We start from the raw sequence: 16,372 nt of genomic DNA, 5'->3' as shown, positions 1-16,372 counted from the left end.
AATCATGATACAAAGATCAGTTGCATTTCTGCATTCAAGCATACAGTTAGAAAACATGACATTTAAAAAGACACCATTTATGATAACATAAACATTTTAAAATATATCAGAATAAATATATAAAAATATAAGACCTTATGGGGAAAAATGAATAAAACTTATACTGACATTAAAGAAGAGTCAAATAAACACAAAGCCATGCTATAGAGAGTTTAGAAATATATATGGGAAATAAATTTAGTGAGAGACAATTGGGAACATAAGAGAGGACAGAGGATTTATACTTGAGAAAAACAGGTCACTGTATGAATCCCTAAGTAATACTACTATAAAGGCAGGCAGTGAATAAATCAGAAAACTAATTGTTATACTAAAGCTATAAAACAAGTAAAAAAATATTTTTGTAAACACAGGCTGAGAAAATCATCTTAAAAACTGAAAAAGCAAAACCATAAAGAAAAAAATGGATGTGATTATATAAAAAAAATCAGGATTTCTGTTTAACAGTGGATACCACAAAGTTAATAATCAGATAATAAAGGAGGAGATATTATGATGTCTAAAATGGAAAAAGGATAAATAAAATACACAAATCTACAAATCAATGTGAAAAATGGCTATACTCCAAGAAAAAAATACTATAGAAGTAAAAATGTAACAGTTAATCAGCATATGAAGAGATGCTCAGTATATTAGTAATGAGAAAATTAAAGAATAGTAAAATTAAAGGAAAATACCAGTTAACACCTATCAGATTACAAAAACTAGAAAATTCAATGATATCAACTTTGTTTTTAACATTGTTTAAATGTTTTAAACCCCCAAAACTAGAAATACCTCAAATGTCTGTTAATAGTAAAATACATTATGGGGATTACTATTGTGGCAAACTAACTGCAAGACTGCACAGCAAAAAATGAATGAAAAAACTCTGTACAACATCTGAAAATATAAATTCAGAATTCATATACATAAATCTAAAAATCTTAATATTAAATGAAAAAGCAAATTACAGAAATAAATATTCAATATGATTTCATCGATATGAAGTCCAAAAACATTTATAGGTGAACAACATATTTTAAACATATATAGAAAAAATACAAAGAAAAACAAGGGAATGATTACCTACAATGATGACTACCTTTGAGGAAAGTTATTTCAAAATCCAAACAGACCAAAAACAAACAAAAATTCAAACAACATTAATACAAAGAAGTATACAAAGGGAAAGACAGATGCAGAACTTTATGTCAAATGAATGGTCCTAACAGGAAGGCACTAAAGAACCTCCCAGAAGAATCTGTTGCCCAAGTGCTTAGACAGTGAGAGCTGCTTCCGATGGAGGAAATGTGGCTGAATGCGGCCTTAAAAAGGCTTAGAAGGCAAAACCAGAGAGATGAGTTAAAGAGCATTTCTCAGCATAGTGGCAGAAAGCTGACAGTACTTTTTGCACGGGGTAGAAAAAAGAGACAATTAGAGAGGCTGGCAAGGGTCAAATTATAAAGGGTGAAGGGATTTGGCAAAGCAGAAAAAGTTGATATCTAAAGTGTACTTTAGAAAGGTTAATCTGTGAGAGATGTGTAGAATATAAAGAATAAGTTGATGTAGCAGCAGAGACACTACTGTAGTAGTCCCACACTGCTGCAAGGAAGGCTGAGCTGGCAGTTAGAAGACTAGAATGATTTTTAAGACACTTATCAGTCTTGATGGGTATACATGTCGTTTCTGAAACAGAACATTTTATAATTATCCAGCCAAACGGTGCTAGGCATGGAGTTGCATGTGTCCAGTAATTGCCTTGTTACAGTAAAGGAGGGAAAAATCTGTGTAGGATGAGCATGAGGGACTACTGTCCAGCCAGCCGGCACTCTGCTTCTTTCTGGCTGTTCCATAAAGCAGAAAGCAACCAAGCCTCCAGCTGTAAACTGAGTCTGCATCGAAGGCAAAGACAAACAACATGGAGGTGACTTATTTTCTTTTCAGTCTTAGTTTAGTTGTCCAGAGATTGCTTTCAGACATTTTATTCTCTTCTATCTACTGCCACCTAGTGTAAATAGTAAGATGTTTACCAATGAAAATACAATTTGATCTAACCATTTGAAATTGGAATTGCTCAAAAAAATTAAATCAGACCCTAGGTTCGATCCTCAACACCACATAAAAATAAATAAGTGAAATAAAGATGTTGTGTCCAACTGCAACTAAAAAATAAAATTAAAAAAAATTAAATCACATGAAAAGAGGAAGTACCTCATAGTAAAAACCTTGACCTTCTACAAGCACTATAGTTTATTAATCATAAATTGACACTGCACAATTTCTATCCTGATTCATACTCTTTCATTCTAAGTGAAAGTTTTAAATTAAATAGATTTTTGGCTCTGGAGATTTCCATATGCCTTAATTTGAAGTAAAGTGTTTAAAAAAACAATTTGAGTTGGGCAGTAGTGCATGCCTGTAATCTTAACTACTCAGAAGGCTTGGGACTCTATTTCAAAAATAAAATAAAATAAAATTTTAAAAAGGCTTTGGATGGGCTCAGGGCAGACTGCCCTGGGTTCAATCCCCAGTACCATCCCCCCAACCCCCTATCCGCACACACACAGCGAAAAGGAAAATAAATAAATAAGTAAATAAATAAATAGAAAACCACAAAATAAAAGAAAAAACAACAACTTGGCAATTAATAATTTTCTCATAATATAATTATATAATATAATTATTATCCTCTGCTTTATTACGAAATTTTTATCAAAAACACAAACACAAACAAAAAACCCTGAACAATTAGATGTTCATATGCAGACTCTTACTATTTTCTTGGCAATTCATATCATAGGATTTACAAAACTAAGCCATGTACTTAAATTCAAGCAGTAATGAGAGTTTGAGGATAATTTAAACTATATATATAAGGTTGACTTCCTTAAGGTAAAACAAAAAGAACAATAACAAACACCCCTCAATCACAATGCTCTTTCTGTAGTACAAGTGAACTCTAATTCCAGAATGAAAAGTCAGTTCTTAATAGAATTTTTAAGTTTACATTTGAAAAATACAGTTGAGAGAGGCTTTGCATGGCCTGGGTCATCCTGACCTTGAAATACTAAACAACCCAGGTGGACTTTTCAGCTTTCTGGCTGTACAGTCAGGTCAGAGCTACTCAGACAACTTATTGACATTTTAAAGAAAGTCTAGCTTTCTTAAATGGACATGGGCTGCCAGTAAATCACAGAGAAAATGGCCTGCATCTCTATGTTGAGATAGCACTGTGCATTGAAAATATTGAATAGGAATGAGGAGATCTAGGCCTGGCCTCACCACTCTGGTGAGGTGGCTAAGTAGATGATAGGGGAATAGGGTATCTCTTTCCTGATCATGCCCAGCCAAGCCACAGAAATGCTAAGATATCAAAAGTTAATACAATCAGCCTTAGTAACATAAGGATACTCAAGTTAAATTAAAATATAGCTCACCTTTATTTTATATAAACATATGTAATTGCAGGGATCAATAAATATACCTACAGCTGAAGACATTGAATAAAAACTGAGATGAACAACAAGCAAATTATATTCTTTCTTTCAAAAAACAAAAGAAAAAAATGATATAAGAAGTAGCATAAAGAAGTAATGAAGGGCTGGGGATGTGGCTCAAGCGGTAGCACGCTTGCCTGGCATGCGCAGGGTGCTGGGTTTGATCCTCAGCACCACATAAAAAATAAAATAAAGATGTTGTGTCCACCGAAAACTAAAAAAATAAATAAATATTAAAAAATTCTCTCTGTCTCTGTCTCTCTTTAAAAAAAAAAAGTAATGAAGCACAACGGCTAATTCTTTAGAAGAACAGAAAGACTGTCAGGAGAAAAAGAGGAAGAAAATTATAGCAAATAATTGAAAATCAATACAATCAAGGAAAAACTATGACAGAAATCCAAAGATACGGATGGATTAAACAAAATTTTAAAAATAGTTTAAAAAATTATGAAAGAAAAAAACATAGATACACTTGTACAACTGAGGCCAACAGAAATGCCTGAGGTAACAGAGAGGATCAAGACTAAGGAAATCAAAATTTAAAAAAGCAATTGATGAGGCTGGGGTTGTGGCTCAGTGGTAGAGTGCCTACATAGCACAAGTGAGGCACTGGGTTTGATCCTCAGTACCTCATAAAAATAGATGAATAAAATAAAGTTATTCTGTCCATCTACAATTTAAAAATATTAAAAAGAAAAAGAAGAGGAGAAGGAAGAGGGAAGGGGGAGGGAGGAAGAGGAAGAGAAGGAGAAAGAGAAGAAGGATAGGAGGAGGAAGAAGAAGAGGAAGAGAGAAAGAGGAAGAAGTAGAAGAGGAGAAGGAGGAGGGAAGATGAAGAAGAAGGAGGAGAAGGAGGAGGAGGAGAAGGAGGAGGAGGAGGAGGAAGAGAAGAAGAGAGGAAGAGGAAGAAGTAGAAGAGGAAGAAGTGGGAGAAGAGGAGGAAGAAGAAATTGATGTGGAAGACCACAGACTTGAGAACACAGCCTGAAATAGTGACAGGCTACTGTGCATTGCCACTCAGGAACAACTTTCAGAACTCAAAATACCCACTCTAAATGCAAAGAAAATCTCTTAAATGGTTTTAAAAAAGAAAAAGAATCAGATAAAAAGATAAACAGGCAATAGTGATTTCTGATACCAGCTCTTGGGAAACAAAAGAGATTAAGAAGAATTATACAAAATGGCAATCTGCAGGCTAACACCAGCTAAATATCCAGCAAAGAATTTCTCTTTGAAGAGAGCATATGTAAATCTATATGACCTAAGGGAACACATAAACAAAACTCTAAGGTAAAGGGCTCAGGTGAAGTTCAGTGGCAGGTAGAGTGTTTGCCTAGCATGTGCAAGGCCCTGATTTCAACCCCCAGTATTGAGAAAAACAAAACAAACACACAAAACTAGAGTTAAATAATTATATATCCAAAAATATATGTAGGCAAGTAATAAAATGGTTTTAGTTATTAGGCTTATGCTTAACTCTCTTCTTTTTCTGGTCATAAGATTTTCTTTCTTTTTTTTTTAACTATAGAAGGGTTTTAAGATACCTATTTCAACAACTGTTAAGAAAATTTGTACCCTTTATTCCCAGTCCCATGACATACATCATATGATGACCTCCCTAAAAATGTCTCGAATATGAGGCCAGCCAGACCACACAGTCACCTGAGGCCTTAGATTTCATTTCTTATCTTCTATTATTGTCACACAATTTTTAGCTTTATTTCAAGGCCTTCACGAAGTGAATATAAAAGGCTTTCACATTATTACACACTACCACATGCATATAGTTTTATTAGTGAAAACAACAGGCTTTCTCAAAGTGGTGCTATTTTAGGGCAGGACTAGGTTTTATATAACTAAATATAACTTCAAACACCTACTTGAGTAAAAGCTCCAAACTGTAGGACAAATATGCACAAAATACTCACTTCAACAGTCTCTAATTTTCTTTCATGAGTATGTGGTGTTCTTGGGTAAATATCAAGCAGGTGTGGTGGTGAATCAAAATGCAGTCTTTTGAGATTTCTTTTATTAATATCTTTACAATGCAATTCATCAAAGTTAGTCCTCCACAATAAGACCTATAAAAAAGTCAATAATGTTGGTAGTTATTTGCTTGCAATGTATAAACAACATAAATGACTTATTTATAAGAAGCCAAATATACAGAATTGTCCCTCAAATTAGTCAAAAAAGGATATATATCTATCTCCATACACACACTCACATGCATGTATATTTCAGCAGTGTTCTGTTTCTCAATACTTTTTTAGACATAGTGGGGAAAGAAATTTAGTATTTCAAGTTGCTTTCATGTCTGCCTTAAAATTCATAATAAGATAATATTATATTAACTTAAAATTCTCTTGTTTTCCCAAAAGTCCAAACCATGCTTTTGATTAGATCATCTACTTTATTTAATAAATCTGACTATAAATAATTTTGGCCATTTCAAATAAATGCAAATAAGCTTCATAAATGATTAATACTTATCACCCTCAAGAAGCTTAACATTTGTTTTCCACAAAAACAAGATATATAGAAAAAGATTTGGAAATAATCCAAGCAAAAGCACTATACCATAAAACTACACATTCCGTGTCAGTTACATGCATAATTAAGTGTGAAATCAGCAAAAGAAAATAACTGCTGAATTCCAAAAACTATTATAATTGGAACTGTTTCAGCTATGAGATAGCAGACTTCCTGTCACTAAATTTAAATATAAACCCATGGCTAATCATCTTAACATACACAAACTAGCTGGCCATAAAAATCCCAATTGAGGTCAAAGATTGCTTTATTCAAATCAAATTCCTCTATCCCATCAAAGAGAGAGTGGAAAGATGTACAAACCTGTGTGTCTGCACCTCCTGATGTAAATTGCTCTCCACTTCTGGAAAATGAAACAGTAAATACAGGTCCCTGAGACATAAAGGGAGACAAAAGAAACACTGGTAACGCTTCCTGAGGGCAAAGAAGACTGTGAGTACCAATTTTTCATCATAATTTATATAGAGTACTTATGCAGTAAGTCTGACAGAACATATCTAGTTTCTAGAAACTAATGCTTACAGAAGAAAGACGGTCAAAGAACCAACTCAATTAAAACCCAATTAAATAATACTAAACAAAAAAGGAATGCTAACAATTAGTAAAAAATAAAAATAAAAATAATCTCCTTTAAAGACAAGTTTGTACATGTGTAAGTTAATCAGAATTTCTGCTAAGATCTTCTGCCTTTATATTCTGTAGTCAACTAACTGAATACTTAGCAGAAATTGAATGATAAATCTGTAGGTGATGGGAAGGAGCCTACATAAATAAAGGCCATTTCCTGAACACAATGGGAAATGAGTTCTCCTTTCTGAAGTAGGCAGTTGTGAGCTACTAAAAGCAGGGCATAGATAGGAGAGATGTGACTGTGAAAATCAATAGCACAACTGTGATAATGAAGAACTGGAGCAAGAGTGAATGACTGGAAGCCAGTGTGGCAGTTACTGCCACCACCTAGGTGAGGAATAAGGGATTCACAGGTGAGGGATGCATTCAGCACCGCATTCGGCATAGCTGTCAGATGCATGGCCTCCAGGTCAGTCTTCAGTCAAGATAAGAGGGATTATTTTCTCCTCTCAAATATTAATATGTTCTGTTCATTTTAATATGCCTTTAACCTATATAAGACAAGTTTGGGGGACAAACATTTGGTATTTTTCAATAGACCATTCCAGACTTAAGAATATTAAAGCTTCATCAACACCCTCATCTTCAGAATATGAAAAATTCCATCTTCATGTATAGTGTTTTTCTCTTAAATAGTTTATCTTTTTCATTATTTTGTACTTCTTTCATGAATATTTAAGTCCTTGTCCACTTTTATGGGTTGTGTTTATTCAGCTTAAGTTTATATGTATGCATATATCTGAGCTAGTTAGTCTACTTATGCTTCCCCTTAACAGAACAAACGATAAAGCAAAGCAAGGCAGGAAATACAATGGTGGAAAGAACCCCATAAAGTTCACTCTATTTTTTTACCTAAACAGCCTATACTTGGTTAAAAGGAAGTATCTAGTATAATTTAAAAAGAGAGAGAGAGAGAGAGAGAGAGAGAATGTTATTAAAAAATCAGAGAAGTCTGAATATTTACCTATAAAGGAGGAATACTTTATATACTTTAAAAAATTCTTAATTCCTCTTCCCTACTTGGTTCTAAGCACATTGAGAAATAAGAAAGAAATGAGGCATATGGGAGGAAAAATATTACCTTTTTAAAAAGGAAAGGAAAAAAAAAACTAACAAAAGCTTATAGAAAGAGAATGTGGCTTTTATGTAAGGCTTTCTAGAACTGATGCCCACAATGAGCCAGGTTTGACTGAGTCACAGGCAACACTGGATAAGGACAACTCTCTCCTAAGAAGTATCACAGAAAAACAGTGAAGTCAGGCTCACTACTAAGGCTGGAGAGTGAAAGTGCTAGGCTACCTTACCAGGGTTCTCCTGCTGAACTCACCAATCAGAGGAAGCAAGGGGTGTGGGAGGCTATTAAAGCTAGTGAAACAGGCTCCACATGATAGAAAGATCGGAAGTAATAAATAAACTTACCCACCACCATTTAACTTGTCACAGTGTGCTACATACTGATGAAGACAGTGCCATTTACTTAATGGTCATTGAAAGATATTGATTTTGACAAGAATTACAATAAATGGTGTTTCTAAGAGTTATTTCTAGAGCAAAAAAAACATAGTCTTGGAAATAAATTTTTTTTTTTTTTGGTTTGGTAATAATGGCAAAGTATGCTACAACCTAGAAAAACAATAAAGGCATATAATAAAATGGATCAAGATTTTAAAATACATATTATTTAAAAAGCAAAAATCTTAATAATACCGTATGTCCTTGAAGTGTATATATGAGTCTTCCTTCTAAGAGATCCAGAATCTTAAGTGTACCATCTGAAGAGGCAGTGATCAGATAGTTACCCGAAGGATGGAATGATATACTATTAACTCCACAGCTGTGAACTAATTTGTAGAAAATCAAAGCAAAAAATTAAGGGAACAATTATTTTTTTATTATATCATATGATCTTTAATATCTTCATAGTTGCATTTCTTTTTTTTTTCTTTTTTTAAATTTTTTAATATTTATTTTTTAGTTTTCGGCGGACACAACATGTTTGTTTGTATGTGGTGCTGAGGATTGAACCTGGGCCGCACACATGCCAGGAGAGCGTGCTACCGCTTGAGTCACATCCCCAGCCCCATAGTTGCATTTCAATACAATTTATTTTTCTTTATAATAATTATACATATGGACTATAACATATATAATTCTGTGTATGTTACAAGGCAAAAGAAAGCCCTTTTTACCTTATAGCAATTTTAGTTTGAAAACAAGAATCAATTACAGGCCATTTTCCCATAACACCAACATTTTTTATACCTAAGATAAATATTTTGACCATACCCAACATTTAGCTTCCAGTTAATGAGACAGAATAACTTTGTGTGAGAAGTCAGGTATAGAAATTGACATTGAATTCTGAATCTCAAAAGAGTTATATGAGTCCAACTAGATATCATATATAACTGGTAGAAAACGATTTCCTACTGTGCCTATGTATTGAAACTAAAAGATTTTGAACAGCCAACAATAAAAAATTAAAAAAAAAAAAGAAACTAAAAGAGAAGTGAGTTATAAAGATAATCTTATTGACCACATAACTGTATAGTCTTTGGCTATATCACCTATATAATTAAGAGTTAATTGCAAACAGCTCATATAAGGTATATAACCTAGCCTCAAATTAAATTTAATAACCAATTAGGGGGTTGGGATTAAGGGTACAGAGTGTAGAGATATATGTGAAAGGCAAAATCCTGCCACCGAGTCTGAGAATTCATTTCTAGATACCATCCTTCAAATAGGAGGCAGTACAATGCAGTGATCAAAACTTGGTTCTTCCTTGCACTTTGTCAGCAGAAAGATCTAAGACAGTTCTAGCAATTATTTAAGAAAGTTACTGTCTTTAAGACTCAATTTCCTTACCTTAAAAATGGAGGAAATATGATACCTATTAGGAATACTGTGAGGACTTAGCACAGAGTCTGCTACATAGTGAACAATGAGTAAGCAATAGCTATTATTATACTCAGGTGCAATAACATTGTGGATTTATATAATTCTAATATAAGCCAAGAAAACTAACTCACTTCTCTCTTAGTTTCAATACATAGGCACAGTAGGAAATCGTTTTCTACCAGTTATGATATCTAGTTGGACTCATATAACTCTTTTGAGATTCAGAATTCAATGTCAATTTCTAAACCTGACTTCTCACACAAAGTAGCTAACTAGAGTTTGAAAACCAAACAGTAACTTCTTCTTTTTAAATAGCCCTAACATTGTTTTTTAAAATCTCTTTACCTTCCTCTTCCCTCTTGCTTCTACTATTGATGGGAGCTACTACACAGTTCATGGCCAATTCAAAGGCAGCCCCTGACCCCCATGTAGAGAGCCAAACTACACCAAAGAGGGGAATGGGTGCTTCCCAGTGCAGCATTCAGAACCTGATGCTTTTGTTAGCTGACTTACCTTGATAATGCTGGAGTAACTTGTTCACTCTGATATCCCAGATCCTTACACTATGATCAGAACCTGCTGAAGCTATGCATGTACCATTAGGATTAAAGTCCACGAAATTTGCAAATCTAAGAGGAAAGATTAAGATGGACCAATATTTTGATTTCTTTACTCTTATTTCTTTTTTTTATTTGTTGTTTTTAGATATACATGAAGTAGGGCATATTTTGACATATTATACGTACATGATGGGGTGCAACCCGTTACAATTTTGATCCCATTCTTGTGGTTGAACATAATGTGGAGTTTCACTGGTTGTGTATTCATATGAGTACAGGAACGTTATGTCCAATTAATTCTATTATCTTTCCTATTCCCATTACTCCTCCCTTCCCTTTATTCTCCTTTGTCTAATCTAATGAGCTTCTATACTTCCCTTCCCTATCCTCATTTCTTTTTAAAAATGCTACAATGACATGTCTCCTTAGCAAACTGACCCATACAAACATGTACAAAGGAAGGGACTTACCCTACAGAATCTGAGAGGTTATTAACACACTGCTTATTTGTGGTATCCCATATTTTAATAGTTTTATCCTCACTGCATGATACAATTAATCTTCCATCAGGTGAAAATCTAGAAAGCAGAGGAAATAAGATTCTGTTTGTAAAAAGTTCCCAACAGTTACCAAGTCACGCTGTACATATGGCACACCAGGCTACTTTTACAGCACCATGGGCCAAGTCATATTTTGCAACCAGCATCTTTCTAACCAAATATCATATGATGAACAATATTAACAAACCTTGAAAGGTCAAAATATGCTATGTAGACTAACCAATTTTCTTTTTATTCTTTTACTCAAATAATTTAGTTTTATGGTATTTAGTTTTTTATTCAACTCTGCACACCTTCCAAGCCAACTACCTTGTATTTTTAAAGTACTGTATTTCTTTCTTCTTTTTCTGTCATTTTTCATTGTTATCCATATGACTCAAGAGAGCCTTTTCTACTCATCCTACCAATCTTTAGCAAAGCTTTTTGTAAGAAAGGGATTGGTGAGAATTAAATTAAGTGACATCAACCAAAAAAGAAACTAACTCCTCAAGCCTATAACTTCCAGGATGTGGGGTGGCCAGAGAGCTCCAGTGGACTGAAAGTAGGACAACTCGTGTAGACAGGAGAGAAGCTCCTTCATGGACAAACCTATCCCCACAGGCTCTATTAGCAAACACGAGGAAGATCTCAGACACCTCCTCCACTGCTTACTGCTTTTCAGCTGTCTGTTCTTCTCAGACCCTTTTTTTTTTTTTTAAAGAGGGCCAAACAGAAAATGAAAGAAATTTTTGACTATTAGGAAACTATGAATAGGTATGTTTACTTTTAACATTCAGCAATACCAAAAACAAAAAACAGATTTAAGTCATAGGCTGATCACATTTCAATTTCCTTTATAGTTTCCTTCTACACCCAGAGTCCAGATTATTGTAAGTCATTAATTAAGGGTGTGGAACATAATTGGAAGTTTCTTTTTGCACCAACACCCCCATCCCACTCTTAAGGTTGACCTAAAAATAATTCTTCCTGAGAGAAACTTTGAATCTGGCATTTATGATTCACCATGTAAGAAGAAGGAAAAAAAAGAAATATAATTAAGGTCTATGTGAAATAATCTTTCAAAATTCATGAAAATAGTCTTGTAAGTTAATCTTCCATGCTGTATAAAATCCATCTGATTTTATAACTGATAGTATTTTATTAATCTTTTTCTCCAGAAAAAGTATAAGAAAATAAAAATAAAATAAATATAGAGAATAATATTACAGAAATGCACTAACTAGAGAAAACTTATAGAAACTCTGGGGAAGAAAAATCTACTCAGTAGCCACATGAAAATAAACTTAGCATGATAACTAAAAATAACTAATGCAGGAATCAAATTGTTTCTTCTTTTTAAAAAAATGACAATGTGAATAGTTGAATCATGAAAATATTTCTAAATGATGCCATTTTGAGAAAACAATAAAGAAAAATGTCTAATAAAATGGAATGATCATATAATAACAAAGTACAGAAATTTCAGAGCATATCCTACCTCTATCATCACATTATTATCCTACTCACATTTATTGAGCACATGGGCATTCTAGAATGGTTCTTAATATTTTACCTATAGCAACTAATTTAATTTTCAAAATAATCCTATAAAACAAGGTGCTATTGCTTGTCTTGATTTACATTTGAATAAACTTGGCACATGAAGTTTAGGGAACTGCCAGTCATGTGGTCAGTAAGGAGAGTTTGAACCAGGTTTGAACCAGGCTGTTTCCATAGCCCAACTTCAGAACTAATTTGCTAAAGTCTCTGACAAAAAAAAAAAAAAAAAGTGTTTTCAACTGCCCAAATTATCTAGAACACTGAAAGTTCCAGGTGGCTTCTGTGGAAACCACAGATTGTTCTAAAGTAGATGGATATGGTAAGGCAGTGAGCTTAAGAGGGCCCAAACCATACTTTAATAAAAGTGCATGTGTGCTGCCACAGGCTGTAAGGAGAACAAGCATGGTTCCTGTCCTTGAGGAGTTTTAGGGGGGAGATATTCATTCACTGAGTCATTCAAAGACTTACTATGCACCTGCCAGTAGCCAGCGCGGGCAGGACCCTGGATAACAGAAATACAGTTGTAAATAAGATTAATAAGCTCCCTGCTCACATGAAGCTTTCATTCTAGGGAGGTAGGAGGACATATAAAAGATATAATTTAGATAGTGATACAAGAAATGTACCAAGCCAGGCATGGTGGCGCATGCCTGTAATCTCAGCAATTTAGGAGGCTGAGGCAGGAGGATCACAAGTTCAAAGCCAGCCTCAGCAACTTAGCGAGGACCTAAACAACTTAAAGAGACCCTATCTCAGAATGAAAAATAAAAAGAACTTGGGAAAGTGGTTCAGAACTAGGATCAATCCCCAGTTTAAAAACAAGAAAACAAACAAACAAACAAAACCCACAAAAAAAACCAAAAATACCAAAAAAAGTTGTAATTTGTCAACAGAAGCTTCTCTGAAGAAACAGAATTTTAAAGAAACTTGTGAATAAGGAAAAGCAGGTGATCTTGATTAGCTAAAAATCATTCTGAGCAGAAGGGTTCAAAGTCTGGGAGTAATTTCCACACACAAAGAGATAAGTGGGGGCCAGGCATGGTGGTGCACCCTTGTAATCCCAGCAGTTTGTGAGGCTGAGGCAGGAAGATAATGAATTCAAAGCCAGCCTCAGCAACTTAGCAAGGCCCTGAGCAACTTAGCAAGACCCTGTCTCAAAATAAAAAATAAAAAAGGGCTGGGGATGTGGCTCAATGGTAAAGCATTCCTGGGTTTGATCCAACCCAGAGACAGAGATGAGAATGAGATGAGTGGAGGTGGAGGCTGAGAGAAACCCGTACCAGAGGGAGTGAGTTTCCATGTTCAACATAATACACCCACAGCGGGTGTCAGGGTTAAGGCCTTTGCCCTTCTCTATATACTACAATTCCTGCATCTGTTTCTTAACCTTTGGAGGGGTTAAAAGTAAAAATGGTGGTTTCTATCTCCTTTTCCCTTTTATTTTTAATCTGAGACATCAAAAATAGATTAGCATAAAAAAACAGCAACAACAAAAACCAGGCCTCTCATAGAGCTGCTAATTTCAAGAATGTTAAGATATAAAATTTAAGATATAAAATTTCTATTAAGAATTAGCAGATTTCTGACTATCCAATTCAGTACCACCCAGACGCCTTTAAAACTTCCTGAGAGTGTGTCACCAACATGGATATTAGTCAATGGTGACTAATGGATCAGCAGACAGGGACTGTCTGAAAGGCACCTGTGAAGTCAACTGAAGTAATCCTTCAAGAGAATGAGGACAATCTTGTACTTTTTTCTAGAAAAACTGGTTCACATGTCCTTGAGAGTAGCCCAAATTATATAACACAAGTTCTTTAACTTGGAGTCTATGAGGTTCCTGAAACAGCATATAAAATATTGCCTATGTGCATAGACAAGAGCTCTTAACACTGAGCTACAGTCCCAATTCTGCTTTGGAAATTTATTATCATTAAAATAAATTTTCTATGAAAACATATTTCCAGGCTTCAGGATTCTAAGATGAAACAAGGCAGTTACTGTTCCATGTCTCATAAGAAACAAATCATGAGCATGAGGAACTCCGAAGCCAACAGATTTTCAATAGGAAGAGAAACAGTCAAAGGTAGTAAAATAAGATGGCCCAGTAAGCAGAGTCCTGAATTCTAGGGCTAGAACTACAACCAGCCGACTATGAAATCTTGTGAAACTCACAAATATATAGGCATAATGACGGAGTTTGGATTGTATTCAGACCTAAAATTTTCATATATGCATTAAAAAATTTGGAAGTCTCAAAGTCTGCTTTAACAGAATTTGGTGTTTACTTATGGAAGGTGAAATTCAAGGCAATCAACAAAGTGATTTTTTTTTGTAAGTGTTGGTCAGTATTAGAAGAGAAACCATCTGTTGAATGTAGTTAACAGGATTAATTCCTACAACAGCTAAGGGACAAAAAAGCAAATGAAAATAATATAAAAAGAACAAATGTACCATGAAACATGCTAATAGGTTGTTGGGTCATTTACTGTTTATGTGCAAAGACTTCTTTCTTGGGATCTCTAGCCATGAGTACAAGTGACCCCTGGGCATCTCCTCTCAGGTATCCTGCAGGTGCTTCCAACACTGAACTAGCCAATCAGTCCTAATCTTCCTACCCCTCTGCTCCTTCAGCATTCTCTTTCTCAGTGAATGGGTTTCTCAATTCAGAAACCTAGGAGGAGTTCTGCTTGTTTCTTCTTTTCCTTCCAATTCCCCACATCCCAATCCATTATCAGGTCTTGACTCCTTTTACCATAAGTGGCCCTTCAGTCTTCTGATCTCCACAGCAACAAAAATGATCTTTAAATCTAAAACTGGGTCACTTTTCTGCTTAAACCCTTCAATGGTTTCATATCTGCCTTGAGCAAAAGTGTGACATCCTTCCCATGACTTGCAGTAGGTCCTCCTGGACCGGCCTCTTGTCTCATCTTCATTGCCCTACTCTTCCTGGCACTGTGCCATCTTCTCTTAGGTCCTCACATGCTGTCCCTAGTGTCTCAAACCCTGTTCCCCATTCTTTACATAGTTTAAAATATACAATAGGATTTTATATATCCTTCAGTGTCACTTCCTCAGAAGCCTTCCTCAGTACTAGCACCTGCCCCAAATAGGTTAGCTCTCCAGGATGTGGTCTCACAGTGGCCCAGATTCACATTTACATCACACTCGCCACTGAGTGTTCTGTTTGCTTCCCTCAACAGAAGATGAGAGAGGCCATACCTGCTTCATTCATAGTTATATCCCAACACAGTGTCTGGCACTGAAAAGTTCCTTGGTAAGTATTTAGGGAATTAAAAATTATTTTAAAAGAATAGAGACTAATTTAATATTATATATAGCCAATGAAAGCTAATGTTTAAAATATTTTTAATTTGTTGGATACAACAATGTGAATACACTTAATGCCATAGAACTGTATGCATAAAAATGGTTAAAATGGTAAATGGTAATGGTTATATAGATGGTCCTTGACTTATGATGGCTGGATTTATGATTTTCAACTATACAATAGTGTGAAGGCCATGCATTCAGTAGAAATGATTCTTCAAATTTTGACCTCTTTCCAGGCTAGAAATATGAGGTACAAATTGTCTCTATGCTGGGCAGCAGCAGTTCACTGCAGCTCCTAGGCATCGATGCAGTGACCAGGGGAACAACTGACAATCTACAACATATTGTGCTATGATGCTAGAGTGTGCAGTAGGTTAGATGTATTAGAGACATATTCATCTTAATGTTTTCAGCTTATGTTGGGTTATTGGGATGTAATTCCATCAAAAACAGAGAAGCATCTATATATATTTACCATAATAAAAAAAATCTTTGTAATTCAGAAGGTCAAAAGCTCACTTGTAATACAACCGAATGAAAATCAAAAGCCCATCTCCTTCCCCCTAAAATTAATGCAGGATAAGCAATAATGTTGGAAAAGTTCTCTCATCATTAATTTCTACTTGTTTTTCTCTAAGGACATCATAAAGAAACATGTATATCACAATATACACCACTTAAAATATATAGGGCTACAGTAATTTAAACTTTGAGAATAGTTCTAATGCAACTAAAAGAAGATAATTTTTGTACCTGT

At 34.7% G+C, this 16,372-nt stretch overlaps 1 protein-coding gene across 3 annotated transcripts in view; it reads right to left on the bottom strand.

The window, feature by feature from the left end:
* Positions 1-16,372, bottom strand: part of Poc1b (POC1 centriolar protein B) — an 85,457-nt gene that overhangs the window by 33,601 nt on the left and 35,484 nt on the right. For all 3 annotated transcript variants that reach the window (XM_046419245.1, XM_046419246.2, XM_046419244.2), the window contains exons 5-9: positions 10,654-10,761; positions 10,137-10,252; positions 8,430-8,563; positions 6,396-6,464; positions 5,468-5,620 (exon numbers count right to left, since the gene is read on the bottom strand). In XM_046419245.1, the coding sequence (XP_046275201.1) occupies positions 5,468-5,620; positions 6,396-6,464; positions 8,430-8,563; positions 10,137-10,252; positions 10,654-10,761 (580 nt within the window). The remainder of the gene's footprint in view (positions 1-5,467; positions 5,621-6,395; positions 6,465-8,429; positions 8,564-10,136; positions 10,253-10,653; positions 10,762-16,372) is intronic.

This window comes from Marmota monax, unplaced genomic scaffold (genome assembly GCF_021218885.2).
Source record: "Marmota monax isolate L192 unplaced genomic scaffold, Marmota_monax_Labrador192_F-V1.1 WCK01_AAM20220418_F8-fsc00036, whole genome shotgun sequence".
NCBI lineage: Eukaryota > Metazoa > Chordata > Mammalia > Rodentia > Sciuridae > Marmota > Marmota monax.
The sequence above is the reverse complement of the archived record's forward strand: the minus strand, read 5'-3'. Positions and strand labels throughout refer to the sequence as shown.